The sequence below is a fragment of the Balaenoptera borealis genome, assembly GCF_965194805.1.
Source record: "Balaenoptera borealis genome assembly, chromosome: 12".
Taxonomy (NCBI): domain Eukaryota; kingdom Metazoa; phylum Chordata; class Mammalia; order Artiodactyla; family Balaenopteridae; genus Balaenoptera; species Balaenoptera borealis.
Window position 1 is genome coordinate 41420437 of NC_138869.1, and position 21831 is coordinate 41442267.

Sequence of the window (21831 nt, forward strand, 5' to 3'; positions counted from 1 at the left end):
CTCCTCTGGCCCACAGGAGGAACTCAAGTCTTAGATAGTCAGAAAATAGTTTCCACCAAAATTATTATTTCGTATAAGCTTAAAGTAAAACATGAAAATCCTGGCTAGAACAATCTTGTTCAAAAATCTTCTAGGCTTTGAAAAAAATTCCTCAAATCATTTTTTTGGGGGATCTTTAAGAAAAGATCCAGGGCTGTACTGCAAAGGGAACTACAAAAGTGGGTATTTTTAGCAGCCTTGTGCCTTCCCGTTGTGGCAGAACAAGAGCACATAATAAGTGTTACGTGCATCTCTGATTTATAAAGCTGGAGCTACAGCCTAGGCCTCTGGGCCCCTATAGATAATTAAAATGCTGTTAAATGAAAATTTTGATTTACTGTATAATTACATTCAAATATCATAATTAAGTTCATTTTTCAAGAGACAAGGACTGCACTCATCACACTCAAGGACAGCACACACGCACACACATGCACACGCACGCACACACACACACACACACACACACACACACACCGCTCTGTTCCCACAGTGCCAAAGAACAAGGAATCGACAATTTCTTTTGCTGCTTTAACCAAACAATATCAGAGCATGAGGATCTATAAAAGACTCTTAAGGTCACTGGGACATTCTAGACAGATGGGTGTCTCATCTCATTCTAATCCTGTTTCAGGAAGGTGGCCCTAGAGAACCAGCTCAGTGTTCAGGTAGTCTCACTTCAGATGCTCTCTCACAATATTCTAACCTACATCCCATTACCTGCAATTTCGACTCTTTCCCTTGTTCTCCTGCTGAAGAGAGAGCACTGATCTTTCCAGACTAAACCATCTCAATTCCCTTAGCCGTCTTCCTGGATCTGCTTTTCCTGCTTTTTCTTCCTGTATTATCTCCTAAGCTTTGAATGCTGAGCTCAAAGATGTACGAAACTTCATGTTAGCTTAGCTAGATTTGTAAATCCTTCATATCTGAAGCAATTTCAATAAAAGTTATTCCTGTAAAAGTGGCTTCTGATTCTGCAGTAACATCATTTGAGATTTCGATAAAGTTGTAGTAAATGAACAAAAAAAGTCAGGTAAACAAATCCAATTTTATCTTTCAGAGAAAGTCACATATCAGAGCCCTAGATAAATCCCATTTGTGTTTAAGAGGCACACCATAAGGTTTGAGACACCTGACTGTCACCTATCAATCATGCACCACAAATGAGGGCAGTGGCACTGTGACACCATCATACCTCCCTGTACTCAACAGGTTTTGATGGATCTCAGTATCACTGAAGCACATCAAAGAATCCATAATAGTCAAAAGTGGTTTAAAATTGTGACACGGTCTTATTTTCTCCTTCAGCAAATAAATTAACTGAAATAAATAAAGCTGGGCAGTTAAGTTTTATAACTGGGTAAAAAAAAAATTCAGTAAATCAGTAAAGAATACACAAGGCAACGTGGTATTGTGAGGCTTAGCACTTTTCAATAAGCAGGTTATCAAGCCTTCTCTGAGCTGATGAGTCCATGAGCTCAGAGACCACAAATAACAGCATGGTTATTCAGAAAAAACTGAAGTATGAATCATGGCATGAAAAGACTCTGTTCGGTATTTGAAAGAGGAGGACTATTTAGTTTGTCTCTCTTTATATAAACTCATTAAAAAACTGCAGAGCTGTAAATTTGGTGGGTGCCTTTAGAGAAACGATACTTACACATCAGAGAAATTCCCAGTGGCCTTGAAGAAGAATTGTAAGAAAGACTTTCCTCAAATTTTATGTGTCTATTATATTAAATAGCTTCTAAAATGTACATCAGTAAAAGGTACTTGATTATATTTCTTTAATAAATTCAATTAAAAACTGAAGCTAATTTCAGTTTTCTTAAATATTTCATTAAAACCTGAAAGACACATAAATCAAGTTCTATTCTCACCAGTGTGTGGGGAAATAAGAATAAATGCTTGTTTCCAGGGCAACAATATCCACATAGCAGGGCCCTAGTTAGAGTCAACAGCAGAGAAGGGAAAGAGAATTTGCACATACTGTAAAAAGGGCACACATTCGTTCTATCTTCTCTGGGTTCCTTGGCCCACCATTCTTGTTCAGTCTCACCAGAAACCGCTCACTGAAATGTAGGAGAGAGAGACAGAGAAATGTAAGGGACTGCATGCTCGAGACCAAATAAAAAGGGCATTTATAGAGAAACCCTAAACACTTTCAGGACAGCCCATAGTGACAGGCAAGGCCAAAAGGACATGTCTAGTGGCAGGAGACTATCTTTCTTGCCAAGCAACGTACAACAGAGACTACAAACTGCTTCACAGGTGTTGCTGTTTACTTGCCAGTTGTGGCTCTTATCTCCCTAAAGCTGTGTGCTCCCTGAGGGCAGCAATGAGGATTATGTCTTGTATTTTCCCAAATACCCTCAAAGCTCTGGGCGTAACAGTAAGCCCATAAGAAGCATATACATTCTTTGATGTGAACACTCAGATCATCATAAAAATATTCATCACACTAGGTCCGAAAGAGTCTACATTACCCAGTTTACATCTTCCTATACAATTTTTGAGAATCATTTTAGAGCCAAGAAAAAATGTTACAGGGACTTACAAAAGTTTGGGTGAAAAGTAAAAAAGAAATAATGTACTGTAATTCAAGCTGTAATCAGAATTTAATAGGGCCATTAAGATATTTTATTCCTCAAACAATATAGGTTAAGTCTTGAAGGAAATTATTGGACTGAAAAACTTTAGAAACAGTGTTTGCAACATTCTGGAGAAATGTCTCCTTGCTCTCTTATCTCCTTCCTGCCCCTGTCTAGGATCTCATTCCCATCTCCTCATCCCAAGGTTCTCTACCAATTATAACAGGAAAACTGAGCCATGGCAAAGACAAAGTATGTGATTCTAAAAGTAATTTGCTTCTCCTGTGCCCAGAGTCATGTACTCATTACATCTATTAGGTATCAGTAAAAGGGCCAATACTAAAATACTGTACTAGAATTATAAGATATGTTATAATATCAGCTGCACAGGTTGCTTAGTTTGTTCACATATTCATTTGTTCATTTAGTCAACAAATAGTTATTAAGTTCTCTGTGCTAAACATAGGAACACAAATGTGAACACAATATATATAGGGCACTTTTCTTCCTAGAGCTCATGGTCCTTCCTAAAGCTTAACTTCCTAGGCAGTTAAACGTGCAGAAATGAAGCTCAGAAAAGATCTGGCTTTTATAAATCTGGCAAATATAAATTTGAGATGCTTCAGCCAGCGGATTAGATGGGAATAAGCAGGGAATATGCACAGAACAAGAAGAAAAGGGGCTTTGGTCAGAATCCTGAGGGACATTGATAATTAAGAAACAGGTAAAAGAAGAAGAACTAGCCAAGTAGACATGTAGGGACAAATAGAAAAACAGAAGAAAAATAAGAAGAATGGTGGGATGCTATGTTAGTTAAGGGAAAAAAGTGTCTGAAAGAGGAGGGAGGGGTCAAGGAGGCCCAAGGGCACTGAGAATCACATGAGACAACAATACAACAGTGTCCACAGGATGTTAAAACAGATGTCACTGGTGATTCTGGCAAGAACCGTTTTTGTGGAATGATAGTGAAAGAGGCTAGTGTGAGGAGTAAGAAATAAGGAAGCAGAAACAGTGAGTCAAGACCACTCTTTGAAGAGGTGAAGATGTGGAAGTGATGAACTTTTAGTTAAATGGGCATGTTGAGTTGAGGGAGGTCTTTGTTTAAAGATGGGGTAACCCATATATATTCAATTAATTTTCAATAAAAGTATCAAAATTCAGTAAGGGAGCACAGCAGTTTCAACAAATGGTGAACAATCCATATAAAAAATTAAACCTTGGGCTTCCCTGGTGGCGCAGTGGTTAAGAATCAACCTGCCAATGCAGGGGACACTGGTTCGAGCCCTGGTCTGGGAAGATCCCACATGCCGCGGACCAACTAAGCCCGTGCACCACAACTACTGAGCCTGTGCCCTAGAGCTGGAGTGCCACAACTACTGAAGCCTACACACCTAGACCCTGTGCCCCGCAACAAGAGAAGCCACCGCAATGAGAAGCCCATGCACCGCAACGAAGAGTAGCCCCTGTTCACCGCAACTAGAGAAAGCCTGCACACAGCAATGAAGACCCAACGCAGCCAAAAATAAATAAAATAAATAAATTAAAAAAAAAATTAAACCTTGATCTTGCCTACAAGAAATGAACTTGAATTTATCATAGACCTAAATATAAGAGCTAAAACTATAAAACTGTAAGAATACACACATGAAAAATGAGACAAGTACCTTCGTGTATCTTGTTCACATTTGTTTTTCCATATTTAGCAGACAGTAGAAAAACCTTTGTGATCTCAGATTATTAAGCATATAACATGAATCACAAAATGATAAATTGGACTTTATAAAATTAAAACCATCTTCTCTTTGAAAGACACTGATAAGCAAATGAAAAGACAAGCTATAGACTGGAAGAAAATATTTACACTCACCTAAGAAAGGACTGTATTGAGAACATATAAAGTAAGCTCAGACGCAATAATAAATAACAACTCAAAAAATGGACCAAAAAATATGAACAGACCCTTCACCAAAGAATATACAGGGATGGAAAATAACCTCAAGAAAACATTATTAGTAACTAGAGAAACGTAAATTAAAAGCACAGTGAGATACCACTACACACGCACTAGAATGGCTAAAATTAAAGACTGAATATACCAAGGATTGGCAAGAATGTAGAGCAACTAGAACTCTAATAATCTGTTGAGGAGAATGTGAAATGGTACAGCCACTTTGGAAAACAGCCTGACAGTTTCTTATAAAGTCAAACATGCGCTTACTATATGCACCAACAATTTTACTCCTAGGTATTGACTCAGAAGAAATGAAAACATATGTCCACCCAAAGACCTGATTGTGAATGTTCATTGCAGCTTTATTCATAATCGCTAGAAACTGTAAAGAACCCAAATGTTCATCAGGAGATGAACAGACAGATATACCATTGTATGGTATACCCATACAATGGAATATTACTTCACAATAAAAAGAGCAAACTACTAAGATTTATAACAATATGGATGAATCTCAAAGGCATTATGCTAAGTGAAAGAAGGCAATCACAAAAGACAATATACTGTATGTCTCCATTTATAGTACATTCTAGAAACGTAAAATTATAGGAACAGAAATCACATCAGAAGTTGCCAAGACTGAGGAAGGAGGGCAGGGGTTGACTGCAAAGGTACATAAGGGAATTTTCTGGGGTGATGAAATGTCTGTTTCTTGACTATGGTAGTGGTTTCACAACTATAAATTTGTGAAAACTCATCAAACTATGCATTAAAAAGGGTGAATTTTACGATATGTAAATTGCAGTTCAATAAACCTGACTTCAAAAAAGATGGGACACACCTAAGAACATTTACATCTAATGGGAAAATGTTAGTAGAAGGGGAGAGATTGAAGACAGTGGAGAAAAAAATAATGGGTAAAGGAAAAAAAGGTTCCCACCTACTCAGGGAATTGTGAGAATCCAGGAGAGAGTTAAGGAGAAAACAACAGGTGTGGATACAAAAAAATCTGTAGTTTTAGTAATGGAGAGTTGAAGGTTAACAGAGAAACAGGAAATAAGAACATACGGGTAAAGTTTAGAAAAAAAAGACATCCAAAAACATCAGGAAAAATTCTCAAGACCATCTGAAAGAAAATGTAACTAGGAAAAGTAAAAATGATGGTTGTCACATGGACAAGTGCAAAGTGGAAAAAAGGATATTCAGTTGAGTCAATTTTCTCTCAAAAGTATAATCTTGAAACTCTAAAAATCTCTCCATCTCTTTCACTACCTACCACTAGACTAGGCTACTACTGGACTGTAGCTGGGATTATTATAACAACTTCCCAGCTGATCTATTTCCCTTTTTGCCTCTCTATAATTCATTCTTCGGAGAGATTGATCCTTTTAAAATGTGAATCAGATTACACTACCTCCCATATTAAAAAATTTTTCATATGGTCAAAGTGATTTTTTATACAAAGGTATCAAGACAATTCAATGAAGGAAAGAATAATATTTTTAACAAATGATGCTGGGACAACTGGAAATCCACATTCAAAAGAATGAAGTTGAATCTCTATTTCACACCATATGTAAAAATTAACTAAAAATGGATTATAGCTGTAAATGTATGAGTGAAAACTATATAACTCTTTAAAGAAAACATAAGCATAAATCTTCATGACCTTGGATTAAGCAATGGTTTCTTAGATAGGACTAGAATACTAAAAGCACAAGCAATGAAAGAAAAAAATAGGTAAGTTGGACTTCATCAAAATTAGAAACTTTTGTGCTTCAAAGGACATCATCAAGAAAGGGAAAGGTAATCCACTGAATGGAAGAAAATATTTTCAAATAATATATCTGATAAGGGACTTGTAGCTAGAATTTGTAAAGAACTCTTACAACTCAATAATAAAAGAACGAATAGACATTTCTACATCGAAGATAAACAAATGGCCAATAAGGATATGAAAAGCTGTTCAACATCATTAGCCATTAGGGAAATGCAAATCAAAACCACAATGGGGGCACTACTTCACTTCCACTAGAATGACTTTCATCAAAAAGACAGATAATAACAAGTGTAGACAAGGAGGTGGAGAAATTGGAACCATCATATAATGTTGGTGGGAATGTAAAATGGTGCAGTCACTTTGGAAAACAGTCTGGTGGTTCCTCAAAAGGTTAAACATAGTTTAACATATGACCCACCAATTCCATCCTTAAGTATATATCCAAGAGAAATGAAAATATATGGCCACACAAAAAAGTACATGAACATTCATAGCAGCATTTTTCATAATAGCCAAAAGATGAAAACCACCAAAATATCCAACAACAAATGAATGGATAAATAAAATATGGTAGGTATGGCCATATAATGGGTTATTATTTAGCCATAAAAGGAATGATGTATTGATATACACTACAATGTAGATGAACTTCAAAAACATCATGCTGAGTGACAGAAGCCAGACACAAAAGGCCACATATTGTATGACCCCATTTCTATGAAATGTCCAGAATAGGCAAATATATAGGAACAGAAAATAGATTAGTGGTTGCCTAGGGCTGGGGATTTGGCAGAAAATGAGGTGACTTGTAAAGGGTATGGAATTTCTCTTGGGGGTGATGAAAATGTTTAAAAATTGACTGTGGTAAAGTTTGCACAACTCCAATATACTAAAAGCCACTGAATTGTACCCTTTGAATAGATGAATTCTATAGTGTGTGAATTGTATCTAATAAAGCTGCTGCAAAATCAAACAACAGCAAACTTTTTCATGGCTTACTCTTGCTCTCAGATAAAATAAAAATACCATATGCTAACACATATATATGGAATTTAAGAACAAAAAAAAATGGTTATGAAGAACCTAGGGGCAGGACAGGAATAAAGACGCAGACCTACTAGAGAATGGACTTGAGGACACGGGGAGGGGGAAGGGTAATAAGCTGGGACAAATTGAGAGAGTGGCATGGACATATATACACTACTAAATGTAAAATCGATAGCTAGTGGGAAGCAGCCGCATAGCACAGGGAGATCAGCTCGGTGCTTTGTGACCACCTAGAGGGGTGGGATAGGGAGGGTGGGAGGGAGGGAGACGCAAGAAGGAAGAGATATGGGGATATATGTATATGTATAGCTGATTCACTTTGTTATAAAGCAGAAACTAACACACCATTGTAAAGCAATTATACTCCAATAAAGATGTTAAAAAAAAAAAATCAGATCCCTAAGGTCTCCAAGGCCTTGTGTGGAACATTCAGTGTTATCTTTATAGCCCCATCTCACAAGAGCCTTTCTTGCTTGCTATTCTCCATATACACTGTTCTCCTAGATACAAGTTTCTTGAACAAGCCAAGCTCCTTCTTGCTTTAGGACCTTTGCACATGCTGTTACCTCTGCCTGGAATACTGTTCTTTCAGCCCAAGTGGCTCGTTCAAATGCCAATTTCCCAGGGAAGCCAACTACAATGATGTTAGCAAGAGCAATACCCCTCCTCTCCCATACCCTCTCTCTCCTTTTCAGCACTTGGCACAAACTAATTATTTTCTTTCTTTATTATCTTTCTCTTACATGAGAGAATAAGCTCCCTAATAATAAGGATGTTTGTTTACTGCTGTATCTCTAGTACTTCCAAGAGGCTAACCTACAATAGGTGCTCAATACATGTTGAATGAAAGAAGGTGGAAGTTCCCTGAAGAATTGCTGTGTGGTGTGTGGAAGCCTGCTGACAAAGGTCACCATAAACTGGATGGGTAGCATCACCATCATACTATGCAGAAACATTGATGAGCCAACAGTGAGCAAACAAGATGGTCAGGACAAACCAACCTTCTAACCTGGTGGATAAAGACTGAGAAACATCAAGCATGTTGTGGCAGTCAGAGTCTCCCAGCTACTCACTAAAATCCATGTTCTCTGTTTCTTCTTGGGCAGGCAGATAGACTATACTTCTCAGCCTCCCTTATAGTTGGGTGTGGCCATATAATGAGCTCTAGACACTGAATGCAGATAGAAGTGATGTACACCACTTCTCAGCTTAGCCCTAAACACGGGTTACATGTTTGTCTTCACGCTCTTTCCCCTTTCAGATGCCTAGAGTGGAGATGACCCCACAGGGCAACGTTGGGGCCATGTACTGGCGTTGACAGAGTATTTATTAGTCTGAGTCCCTGAATGATTGTATGGATGAGTCCCACCCTAGTTACTGCAAATTCACCCACCTGGTATCAGTATACAAGCAAGAAATACATTTCTATTGTGCTTGAGCTGTTATGCATTTTTCTGTCTAACTGTTACAGAAGTTGATCTATCTTAATACGTATAAATGCATATAACAACCACTCAATTAGTTGTTAACTTGATAGATGAAAATAAAAACAATTTTAAGAAGTTTATGCCTTTTCAAGAGAATTTATCATTACTTCTGTTCTCTTCTTTGGAAGGAAGACATACAACTGCTCTCACCCTCACATTACCTCTCTCAGTGAATCTCTCAAGCACAGACATCTACCAAGCAGGCTGCCATTTGGAGCTTCTTGTTACCAAACTAGAGAAAGGGGTGCTATTCGGAGGGGCTACACCAAGCTGTGATCCAAAGAAAAAAGGGTAGATAAAACAAATTCCAGGGTAGACAGTATTGCTGGCCCTATGAGAACCCAAGAACTTCTCTTTCTCCTCAACAGTAAAAGGAGGCCCCTAAGGTGGTTCTCCCAGTGCCCAGTTGAGCTTCACATTTCCTAGAGCCTTTCACACTCCCGGTATCACCTGGCTTTCTTCACAGTTTGTGAGACTGAAAATAACTGTTTTTTGTTTGTTTGTTTGTTTGATTTCAAAGGGCTCTAGGTACAAATTGAATTACTTCCTGTTTTGCTGGCTTCACCAATGGGTATGAAATAAATGCTGCTTTCTGTTAACATTCAAACTATCTGAAGGCAAATATCTACCCAATGTTTCCTAATTTGGCAACAGCTGTTCTGCAAAAGAAGTGGTCAATATTGCTGGGAAATATTGCATTTCCAGAGAAATGCAATATTACAGAGAGGTTTCTACCCTCTAGGACTTCTCAGAGGCTTAAAATGTTGTTATGTGTTTAAGTACCAATGGGACAGGTGACTTTTGACTCCACAACCTGCCTTTGCATAAGGCGATGGAATCTGTACAAATACAATTTGATAAATGCTGAGTGAATCTATTTGCCAACTAGAGGCATGACTCCTTTTCATATATCCCAAAAGTGTGAAAGGAACTGTGGCCAAAGAAAAAAATTTATTTATGAGATTTTACAAACATCCACACCTCTATATGAGAGCAACGGGTCAGTTTTTCTCCTAATACTCTGGGTAAGAAAACTCTAATTCTTTCAAGAGAAAAAAGAGATGGTTAAATTCTTATTCTTCAATAAGCAACATTATGAGAGAACTGCTCTACATTTACTTGTCTTTATGATGAGCTATGCATGAACAGTATATGAAGTTACATTAATTTCATATTATTGAGCAAGTTCTTACAAATGAAATCCATAATTTGAATCTGTGACAAGTCTAATAGAGTCTTAATTTTAAGATCACTTGCTTTTATGAGAGTTCTAATTCCTGGGTGGTACTGCATTTCATACACTTCACCACTGATGGTAATTCATGCATGCCTACAGCAAATGTTTGGTGACCAACAATGAGGTGCTAGTCTATGCCAGGCACTGAGGCAGAGACAAAGTCTTTAATCCTTAGGGAGGTTATTTCCTGAAGACACTGGTTTGGAAATATAAGCACACGCCTCAAATAAATGCAGAGGAATTCTCCCGACTCTTTCAATTTAATCTTCATGTTTCTAATTTGGGCCTCTGTGGAGATGGATGCCAACTACTTAGCATCTCTCTCATGATCACCCCCAGGTGCTTGAAAACAGTAATTAGCCCCAAGGCCATACTACACTGTACAACCCAACAGATTAGGAAATCTCTATTATAATTTCCTCACAGATGCATTTTCCAATTTAGATCCTTGGCTTTATTTCTCAATTTCTTCAAGTTTTCCCACTTCATTCTAAATCACAGAGAGTAGAAATGCATAAAGGGGTTTCATTAAGGCAAATCAGTGCTGTGGTTTTCAAATTTATTTTTAGTATCAACCTTTCCCTTTTCTACAACAAGACCTTACACTATTCACCAACACATGAAAAATTTAAAAATATAGCTACTTTGTGCAAACAAAGGAGAGAAACGGAAATTTCTCCCTGCAGACTCAGGAGCAGCGGACTAAATTCCCACAATCAACTTGATGTACCCTACATATGTGGAATATCTGACTAGAAAATGAATCATCCCAAAATTGAGGCAGTAGACTTTGGAAGCAACTGTAGACTTGGGGTTTGCTGTCTGTGACTGATTTGTTTCTGATTTTTATGTTTATCTTAGTATAGTTTTTAGCACTTGTTATCACTGGTGGATTTGTGTTTACTGGTATGGTTGCACTCTTTAAAAAAATTTTTTTTTTAAATTTTAATAATTTTATTTATTTATTTACGTATTTTTCTTTCTTTTTTCTCCCTTTTCTTCTGAGCCATGTGGCTGACAGGGTCTTGGTGCTCCAGCCTGGTGTCAGGCCTGAGCCTCTGAGGTAGGAGAGACAAGTTCAGGACACTGGACCACCAGAGACCGCCAGGCCCCATGTAATATCAATTGGCGAGAGCTCTCCCAGAGATCTCTGTCTCAACGCTAAGACACAGCTCCACCCAATGGCCAGCAAGCTCCAGTGCTGGACGCCCCATGCCAAACAACTAGCAAGACAGGAACACAACCCTACCCATTAGCAGAGAGGCTGCCTAAAATCATACTAAGCTCACAGACATCACAAAACGCACCACCGGACATGGCCCTACCCAATAGAAAGACAAGATCCAGCCCCACCCACCAGAACAGAGGCATCAGTCTCCTCCACCAGGAAGCCTACACAAGCCACTGAACCAACCTCACCCACTGGGGGCAGACACCAAAAACAATGGGAACTACGAATCTGCAGCCTGTGAAAAGGAGGCCACAAACACAGTAAGTTAAACAAAATGAGAAGACAGAGAAATATGCAGCACATGAAGGAGCAAGGTAAAAACCCACCAGACCAAACAAATGAAGACGAAATAGGCAGCCTTCCTGAAAAAGAATTCAGAATAATGATAGTAAAGATGATCCAAAATCTTGGAAATAAAATGGAGAAAATACAAGAAACGTTTAACAAGGACCAAGAAGAACTAAAGAGGAAACAAACAATGATGAACAACACAATAAATAAAATTAAAAATTCTCTAGAAGGAATCAGTAGCAGAATAACTGAGGCAGAGGAATGGATAAGTGACCTGGAACCTAAAATAGTGGAAATAACTACCACAGAGCAGAATAAAGAAAAAAGAATGAAAAGAATTGAGGACAGTCTCAGAGACCTCTGGGACAACATTAAACACACCAACATTCCAATTATAGGGGTCCCAGAAGAAGAAGAGAAAAAGAAAGGGCCTGAGAAAATATCTGAAGAGATTATAGTTGAAAACTTCCCTAACACGGGACAGGAAATAGTCAATCAACTCCAGGAAGCGCAGAGAGTCCCATATAGGATAAATCCAAGGAGAAACACGCCAAGACACATATTAATCAAACTAACAAAAATTAAATACAAAGAAAAAATATTAAAAGCAGCAAGGGAAAAGCAACAAATAACATACAACGGAATTCCCATAAAGTTAACAGCTGATCTTTCAGCAGAAACTCTGCAAGTCAGAAGGGAGTGGCAGGATATATTTTAAGTGATGAAAGGGAAAAACCTACAACCAAGATTACTCTACCCAGCAAGGATCTCATTCAGGTTCAACGGAGAAATTAAAACCTTTACAGACAAGCAAAGGCTAAGAGAATTCAGCACTACCAAACCAACTCTACAACAAATGCTAAAGGAACTTCTCTAGGCAGGAAACACAAGAGAAGGAAAAGACCTACAAAAACAAACCCAAAACATTTAAGAAAATGGTAATAGGAACATACATATCGATATTTACCTTAAATGTAAATGGATTAAATGTTCCAACCAAAAGACATAGCCTGGATGAATGGATACAAAAACGAGACCCGTATATATGCTGTCTACAAGAGACCCACTTCAGACCTAGGGACACATACAGACTGAAAGTGAGGGGATGGAAAAAGACAGTCCATGCAAATGGAAATCAAAAGAAAGCTGGAGTAGCAATTCTCATATCAGATAAAATAGACTTTAAAATAAAGAATGTTACAAGAGACAAGGAAGGACACTACACAATGATCAAGGGATCAATCCAAGAAGAAGACATAACAATTATAAATATATATGCACCCAACATAGGAGCACCTCAATACATAAGGCAACTGCTAACAGCTATAAAAGAGGAAATCGACAGTAACACAATAATAGTGGGGGACTTTAACACCTCACTTACACCAATGGACAGATCATCCAAAATGAAAATAAATAAGGAAACAGAAGCTTTAAATGACACAATAGACCAGATAGATTTAATTGATATTTATAGGACATTCCATCCAAAAACAGCAGATTACACTTTCTTCTCAAGTGCTCATGGAACATTCTCCAGGATAGATCACATCTTCGGTCACAAATCAAGCCTCAGTAAATTTAAGAAAATTGAAATTATATCAAGCATCTTTTCTGACCACAACACTATGAGATTAGAAATGAATTACGGGGACAAAAACGTAAAAAACACAAACACATGGAGGCTAAACAAGACGTTACTAAATAACCAAGAGATCACTGAGGAAATCAAAGAGGAAATCAAAAAATACCTAGAGACAAATGACAATGAAAACACGACGATCCAAAACCTATGGGATGCAGCAAAAGCAGTTCTAAGAGGGAAGTTTATAGCTATACAAGCCTACCTAAAGAAACAAGAAAAATCTCAAGTAAACAATCTAACCTTACACCTAAAGAAACTAGAGAAAGAAGAACAAACAAAACCCAAAGTTAGCAGAAGGAAAGAAATCATAAAGATCAGAGCAGAAATAAATGAAATAGAAACAAAGAAAACAATAGCAAAGATCAATAAAACTAAAAGCTGGTTCTTTGAGAAGATAAACAAAATTGATAAGCCATTAGCCAGACTCATCAAGAAAAAGAGGGAGAGGATTCAAATCAATAAAATTAGAAATGAAAAAGGAGAAGTTACAACAGACACCACAGAAATACAAAGCATCCTAAGAGATTACTACAAGCAACACTATGCCAATAAAATGGACAACCTGGAAGAAATGGACAAATTCTTAGAAAGGTATAACCTTCCAAGACTGAACCAGGAAGAAACAGAAAATATGAACAGACCAATCACAAGTAATGAAATTGAAACTGTGATTAAAAATCTTCCAACAAACAAAAGTCCAGGACCAGAAGGCTTCACAGGTGAATTCTATCAAACATTTAGAGAAGAGCTAACACCCATCCTTCCCAAACTCTTCCAAAAAATTACAGAGGAAGGAACACTCCCAAACTCATTCTATGAGGCCACCTTCACCCTGATACCAAAACCAGACAAAGATACTACAAAAAAAGAAAATTACAGACCAATATCACTGATGAATATAGATGCAAAAATCCTCAACAAAATACTAGCAAACAGAATCCAACAACACATTAAAAGGATCATACACCACGATCAAGTGGGATTTATCCCAGGGATGCAAGGAGTCTTCAATATATGCAAACCAATCAATGTAATACACCATATTAACAAATTGAAGAATAAAAACCATATGATCATCTCAATAGATGCAGAAAAAGCTTTTGACAAAATTCAACACCCATTTATGATAAAAACTCTCCAGGGCTTCCCTGGTGGCACAGTGGTTGAGAATCTGCCTGCCAATGCAGGGGACACGGGTTCGAGCCCTGGTCTGGGAGGATCCCATGTGCCGCGGAGCAACTAGGCCCGTGAGCCACAATCACTGAGCCTGCGCGTCTGGAGCCTGTGCTCTGCAGCAAGAGAGGCCGCGATAATGAGAGGCCCGCACACCGCGATGAAGTGGCCCCCACTTGCCGCAACTAGAGAAAGCCCTCGCACAGAAACGAAGACCCAACACAGTCATAAATAAATAAATAAATAAATAAACCCAGAAGTTAAAAAAAAAAAAAAAAAAACTCTCCAGAAAGTGGGCATAGAGGGAACCTACCTCAACATAATAAAGGCCATATACAACAAACCCACAGCAAACATCATTCTCAACGGTGAAAAACTGAAAGCATTTCCTCTAAGATCAGGAACGAGACAAGGATGTCCACTCTCACCACTATTATTCAACATAGTTTTGGAAGTCCTAGCCATGGCAATCAGAGAAGAAAAAGAAATAAAAGGAATACAAATTGGAAAAGAAGAAGTAAAACTGTCACCGTTTGCAGATGACATGGTACTATACATAGAGAATCCTAAAACTGCCACCAGAAAACTACTAGAGCTAACTAATGAATTTGGTAAAGTTGCAGGATACAAAATTAATGCACAGAAATCTCTTGCATTCCTATACACTAATGATGAAAAATCTGAAAGAGAAATTATGGAAACACTCCCATTTACCATTGCAACAAAAAGAATAAAATACCTAGGAATAAATCTACCTAGGGAGACAAAAGACCTGTATGCAGAAAACTATAAGACACTGATGAAAGAAATTAAAGATGATACCAACAGATGGAGAGATATACCATGTTCTTGGATTGGAAGAATCAATATTGTGAAAATGACTATACTACCCAAAGCAATCTACAGATTCAATGCAATCCCTATCAAATTACCAATGGCATTTTTTACAGAACTAGAACAAATCATCTTAAAATTTGTATGGAGACACAAAAGGCCCTGAATAGCCAAAGCAGTCTTGAGGGAAAAAAACGGAGCTGGAGGAATCAGACTTCCTGACTTCAGACTATACTACAAAGCTACAGTAATCAAGACAATATGGTACTGGCACAAAAACAGAAACATAGATCAATGCAACAGGATAGAAAGCCCAGAGATAAACCCATACACCTATGTTCAACTAATCTATGACAAAGGAGGCAAAGACATACAATGGAGAAAAGACAGTCTCTTCAATAAGTGGTGCTGGGAAAACTGGAGAGCTACATGTAAAAGAATGAAATTAGAATACTCCCTAACACCATACACAAAAATAAACTCAAAATGGATTAGAGACCTAAATGTAAGACTGGACACTATAAAACTCTTAGAGGAAAACATAGGAAGAACACTCTTTGACATAAATCACAGCAAGATCTTTTTTGATCCACCTCCTAGAGTAATGGAAATAAAAACAAAAATAAACAAGTGGGACCTAATGAAACTTCAAAGCTTTTGCACAGCAAAGGAAACCATAAACAAGACGAAAAGACAACCCTCAGAATGGGAGAAAATATTTGCAAACAAATCAACGGACAAAGGATTAATCTCCAAAATATATAAACAGCTCATTTAGCTCAATATTAAAGAAACAAACAACCCAATCCAAAAATGGGCAGAAGACCTAAATAGACATTTCTCCAAAGAAGACATACAGACGGCCACGAAGCACATGAAAAGATGCTCAACATCACTAATTATTAGAGAAATGCAAATCAAAACTACAATGAGGTATCACCTCACACCAGTTAGAATGGGCATCATCAGAAAATCTACAAACAACAAATGCTGGAGAGGGTGTGGAGAAAAGGGAACCCTCTTGCACTGTTGGTGGGAATGTAAACTGATACAGCCACTATGGAGAACAATATGGAGGTTCCTTAAAAAACTAAAAATAGAATTACCATATGACCCAGCAATCCCACTACTGGGCATATACCCAGAGAAAACCATAATTCAAAAAGACACATGCACCCCAATGTTCATTGCAGCACTATTTACAATAGCCAGGTCATGGAAGTAACCTAAATGCCCATCGACAGATGAATGGATAAAGAAGTTGTGGTACATATATACAATGGGATACTACTCAGCCATAAAAAGGAACGAAATTGAGTCACTTGTTGAGACGTGGATGGATATAGAGACTGTCGTACAGAGTGAAGTAAGTCAGAAAGAGAAAAACAAATATCATATATTAACGCATGTATGTGGAACCTAGAAAAATGGTACAGATGAACCGGGTTGCAGGGCAGAAGTTGAGACACAGATGTAGAGAACAAACGTATGGACACCAAGGGGGGAAAACTACGGTGGGGTGGGGATGGTGGTGTGCTAAATTGGGCGATTGGGATTGACATGTATACCGTGATGTGTATAAAATTGATGACTGATTAAAAATAAATAAATAAATAAATAAATAAAAAATAAAAACAACCTTTTTACCAATCTTAAAAAAAAAAAAAAAAAAAGAGCCATGTACCAGAATGTTCATTGCAGCACTGTTTACAATAGCCAGGACATGGAAGCAACCTAAGTGTCCATCGACAGATGAATGGATAAAGAAGATGTGGCACATATATATAATAGAATATTACTCAGCCATAAAAAGGAACAAAATTGAGTTATTTGTAGTGAGGTGGATGGACCTAGAGTCTGTCATACAAAGTGAAGTAAGTCAGAAAGAGAAAAACAAATACAATATGCTAACACATATATATACGGAATCTAAAAAAAAAATGGTTCTAATGAACTTAGGGGAGGACAGGAATAAAGATGCAGACATAGAGAATGGACTTGAGGACACAGGGAGGGGGAAAGGTAAGCTGGGATGAAGTGAGAGAGTAGCACTGACATATATACACTACCAAATGTAAAACAGATAGCTAGGTGGAAGCAGCTGCATCGCACAGGGAGATCAGCTCGGTGCTTTGTGACCACCTAGAGGGGTGGGATAGGGAGGGTGGGAGGGAGATGCAAGAGGGAGGGGATATGGGGATATATATATATACATATAGCTGATTCACTTTGTTATACAGCAGAAACTAACACAACATTATAAAGCAATTATACTCCAGTAAAGATGTTAAAAAAAAAAGACACCTGTTCTCCTTGCTTAAAAAAAAAAATACAGCTACTTTGGTTGAATCAGAGGCAGGGAGAAGGGACAGAAGCAGGAATCTTTCCTACTCAGGCCTCTCTCCTAACCACCACCTGTCCCTGAGACACCTCAGGGCTCCAAAAAACATTTTTATGACTCCTACTACAATTCAAGAGTTCTTGGACTTCCCTGGTGGCACAATGGTTGAGAATCCACCTGCCAATGCAGGGGACACGGGTTCAAGTCCTGGTCCGGGAAGATCCCACATGTTGCGGAGCAACTAAGCCCGTGCGCCACAACTACTGAGCCCATGCGCCACAATTACTGAAGCCCACGTGCCTAGAGCCTGTGCTCCGCAACAAAAGAAACCACCGCAATGAGAAGTCCACGCACCGTAACGAAGAGTAGCCCCCGCTCGCCGCAACTAGAGAAAGCCCGTGCACAGCAAAGAAGACCCAATGCAGCCAAAAATAAATTTATTTAAAAAAAAAAAAAAAGAGTTCTTTCTAGCTTTCCTCTCTCCTTTTTATTATTTCAACAAGCATTCGTGAACACCTATCATGTTCCAGAAACTACGCAAGATGCTGGGAATGGAGAAATGAAATGGTCCCTATCTTCAAAGGTTCTGAGTCTACTGGGAGAGAGACACACATAAAACAAAAATTGCAACACAGTGTGAAAATGCTATAATTAATTGCACAGAAATGGGCTGACAAGCTCCACTGGGATGAAGGTAGGCTGCCTAAGTGAGACACTGGGACAAATTCTTGCAATTTTGCTAGACTTTTAGCATTTGGTAAGGGTAGTTAGAGATGAAGAGAAGGGGGTTCCAGGAGAAGAGTGTGCCAAGTATAGACCCTCTTAAGTATGAGGCACCTTGAGGGTAGGGAAGCTCAGATCATGAGTTAAGAGGGCACGGGAGACATGGGGCGTGTTGTGCAATGTAGAGTGGACAAACCCATGGAGTAGATTATATGTGAGGGTTGTCCCAGCTTGGCTAACACCAGGAGTACCTCCCAGCTTATTAAAAGTACAGATTGCTGTGTCCCATCCCAGATCTTCTGGATCAGAATCTCTAGAGGAGAGGACTCCTGGAGGGGGCGCAAGAATCTGTATTTTTAAAAAGGTCTCAATTGGTTCTTAGGATTAGCAAGTTTGGAAAACCCCATTATGGGCCTTACAGAAGATCTGAAAATTCAACTATGAGAAGCAATGTTGATCTCCTAAGTTTTTAGGATGATCACTAGGGCTGCAGTGTGGAAGGCAGGTTGGTAACATAGAAAATACTCCAAAGACAAAGCAGAGTAGCCCCAGCAAGCTATGATGCAGTTTTGGGACCGAAGAGAGGTGAATGGATGCGAGATGTATTTAGGGGACAAAGCTGACCAGATTTAGCAGTTAACTGAATGCGGTAGTGTCAACCAGAGAAGATACAAGGAGGAAGATATAAAGTTCAGAAGTGCATACTGGATTTGAGGTCTCTGGGACATGTAGGTGAACAAAAAACTAGGCAGCTGGAAGCCCAAGCCTGAAGCTCAGGGGAAGATGTGGGGGGCGGGTGGATACAGCGCTGGTACTCATCAGCTTGCTATAGCAGCAGCAACAGCGGCCCCTTAATGAGTGTCTTCTGTGTATACCAGGCATTGTTTAAAGTGTTTCTTTTCTTGCCTAATTGCATTTAATCCTCATAACGGTTATTTCGCCTCTGAAGAAACTGAGAGTCAAAGTTTCTGACCTGAAATAAAAAGGTAGAGTGGTACAGTTAGAATTCAAATCTGAAGCTGTCTGACTTCAAAGCCCATGCTTTACCTGTATTTCATCTTATGAAATAAGCATTGGGAAAAGAAAGTGTGTGGTGGAAGGGAGGAGGGGATCCCTAGGCAAATATATCTGGGAAATGCTGCAAACCACATCCTGCCCTAGATATGCACAGTGAGTGTCTGTGAATGAAACCTAGCTAGCCCCAGGATCCCGATCACCCACATGGGGCACCTGACCCTTCTGATTAGAAAGGCCATGCCAAGCCCCATTCCAGCTCTGCTGGTGGCACCTAGTCTCCTTGAGGTTCATGGCATTCTCCACCCAAAAGACTGAGAGATCGGGGAGGGGGAATACTTTGTCTGATTTGGAACAAGCAGAAAATTGTCTGAATGACAAATGATCCCAGAAAACAGATTCTTTCCATTTTCTCTAAAGCAAAAGAGACACTTGAGTAAATCTGTTATCACATATTCTGAAAATTACAATAGCATTGCTATAATTATACAGCCCCTACAAGGTCTTTAGAAATCATGTACTTCTCATGAAAATGAACAAAATGGTAACTTAATGATCAGTTACGCAGGGAGCTACAAACAGTTGTTTTTACTCTAATGATTTATGCTCCCACCCCAGGATCAGGCTTCCAATTCTAACAATAAAAAGCATGTAAATGAATAAATGGGGGTGAAGTGAGGGTGAGACTCCGCTGACAGGACAGCACAATGCTGAGTCAGTTCATCTTTGCCATCTCCAACATCAAGCCATAATGCTTCTGAGGAAGGTGTACCTCCATGTGAGGAAGGTGGGGGCAGGGGGATTGACCCTGTCTTCTTTATGACTTGCTAACCATGCCTACGGGGACTAAAGAAGTGCCACACTTCTTCACTGCTCAGCTGAAGGTCAAGCAGTCTTAAGTATTCTAGAAAAGTAACCATGCTAGCCCTTGAGGTCAAAAAAGCAATGTTAAAACAGCAGCTGCCATCTTGGCTGCTCTCATTCTATCTTCCTGATCTTTTTTTTTTTTTAATAAATTTATTATTTATTTATTTATTTATTTTTGGGTGTGTTGGGTCTTCGTTTATGTGCGAGGGCTTTCTCTAGTTGCGGCAAGCGGGGGCCACTCTTCATCGCGGTGCGCGGGGCCTCTCACTGTCGCGGCCTCTCTTGTTGCAGAGCACAGGCTCCAGACGCGCAGGCTCAGTAGTTGTGGCTCACAGGCCCAGTTGCTCCACGGCATGTGGGATCTTCCCAGACCAGGGCTCGAACCCGTGTCCCCTGCATTGGCAGGCAGATTCTCAACCACTGCGCCACCAGGGAAGCCCTATCTTCCTGATCTTGCTTCCCTCCTCCCTCTTTACCCAGCACTTATATTGATAATCTTTTGTTCTGTGATTTCCAGTTCTTTGTTCATGATGTGAACATTACTGTTCTTTTTAATTTCATTCCTTTACTCACGTTTTTCTCTGTTTAGCATAATACCCCACACCCTACAGATCTGGCCTGTTGTAACTACATAAATCCTCTGATTAATGATACCAGAATACATATTATTTACACTTATTAACTTGTTCTTGTCACTATTTCTGCTGCTGTTTCTGTGCCTCAGCGAAGCAAAGACTTGCTGTTTAAAAGGTCATGAGGGAGTCCTGATGGGAAGAGCAGAGCTTACAAAAGCCAAAATAAACATACACAGAATAGAAAAATTTTGATTGTTTCCTGAACAGAAGCTAGAAAACTCAGTCAATGTGAAAACCAAATAAATATTTATATCTGTCAGACATTCTGCTAGATATTTTCTAGGCTTTTAAAGTATGACTGAGAAGCTCAGGAATAATCTCAGGGAACAAACAGCAAATAAAGATTTCCTAAGTACTAAAACTTTGAATGAAGGGTTTAAGAATTCTAATTTTTTAAAAGTTTAAGATATAGGAACAGTGTCCACTGCACTATGTCAAAATCTTTCTTACTTTCCCCTTAATACTGAAAAATTGATATTATTTAAAAAACAATATTATAGTAACATAGCTAACATGGTATAGAGATAAGACTTCAACTTAAGTCTGTAAGTTGTAATATTAAGCCTGTACTAGTTCCTGTAGTCAATTGTCTTTCATGATACATATTTAAATAGTGAAAGTAAGATTTAATATTGATCAAAAAGAAAGAAACCAATTTAAAAATAGTATGTCTCTAAATATTATATACCTAGAAATGTGCACAAATGGATAGATCTGAGACTACAAAGGACTTTCTCCTTAATTTTCCTCTTTTGCTTCATGTCTTTCCCTCCTCTTGATATCCTGTGCACACAGACTAAGTCTACCCTTTCAGCCATGGCCCTGCACAACTACTTCACCAGATCTCTCCCACCAGGTTCTATGCCGTGCCATTATAATATGGTAGCCACTAGCCACATGTTGTTATCTATATTTAAATTTAATTAAAATTAATAAAATTAGTAA

The 21831-nt window shown here is 38.7% G+C and overlaps 1 protein-coding gene across 4 annotated transcripts in view; it reads right to left on the minus strand.

Moving 5' to 3' along the window:
• Positions 1-21831, minus strand: part of DOCK3 (dedicator of cytokinesis 3) — a 384134-nt gene that overhangs the window by 128826 nt on the left and 233477 nt on the right. For all 4 annotated transcript variants that reach the window (XM_082348082.1, XM_082348083.1, XM_082348081.1 and 1 more), the window contains exon 10: positions 2030-2111. In XM_082348082.1, the coding sequence (XP_082204208.1) occupies positions 2030-2111 (82 nt within the window). The remainder of the gene's footprint in view (positions 1-2029; positions 2112-21831) is intronic.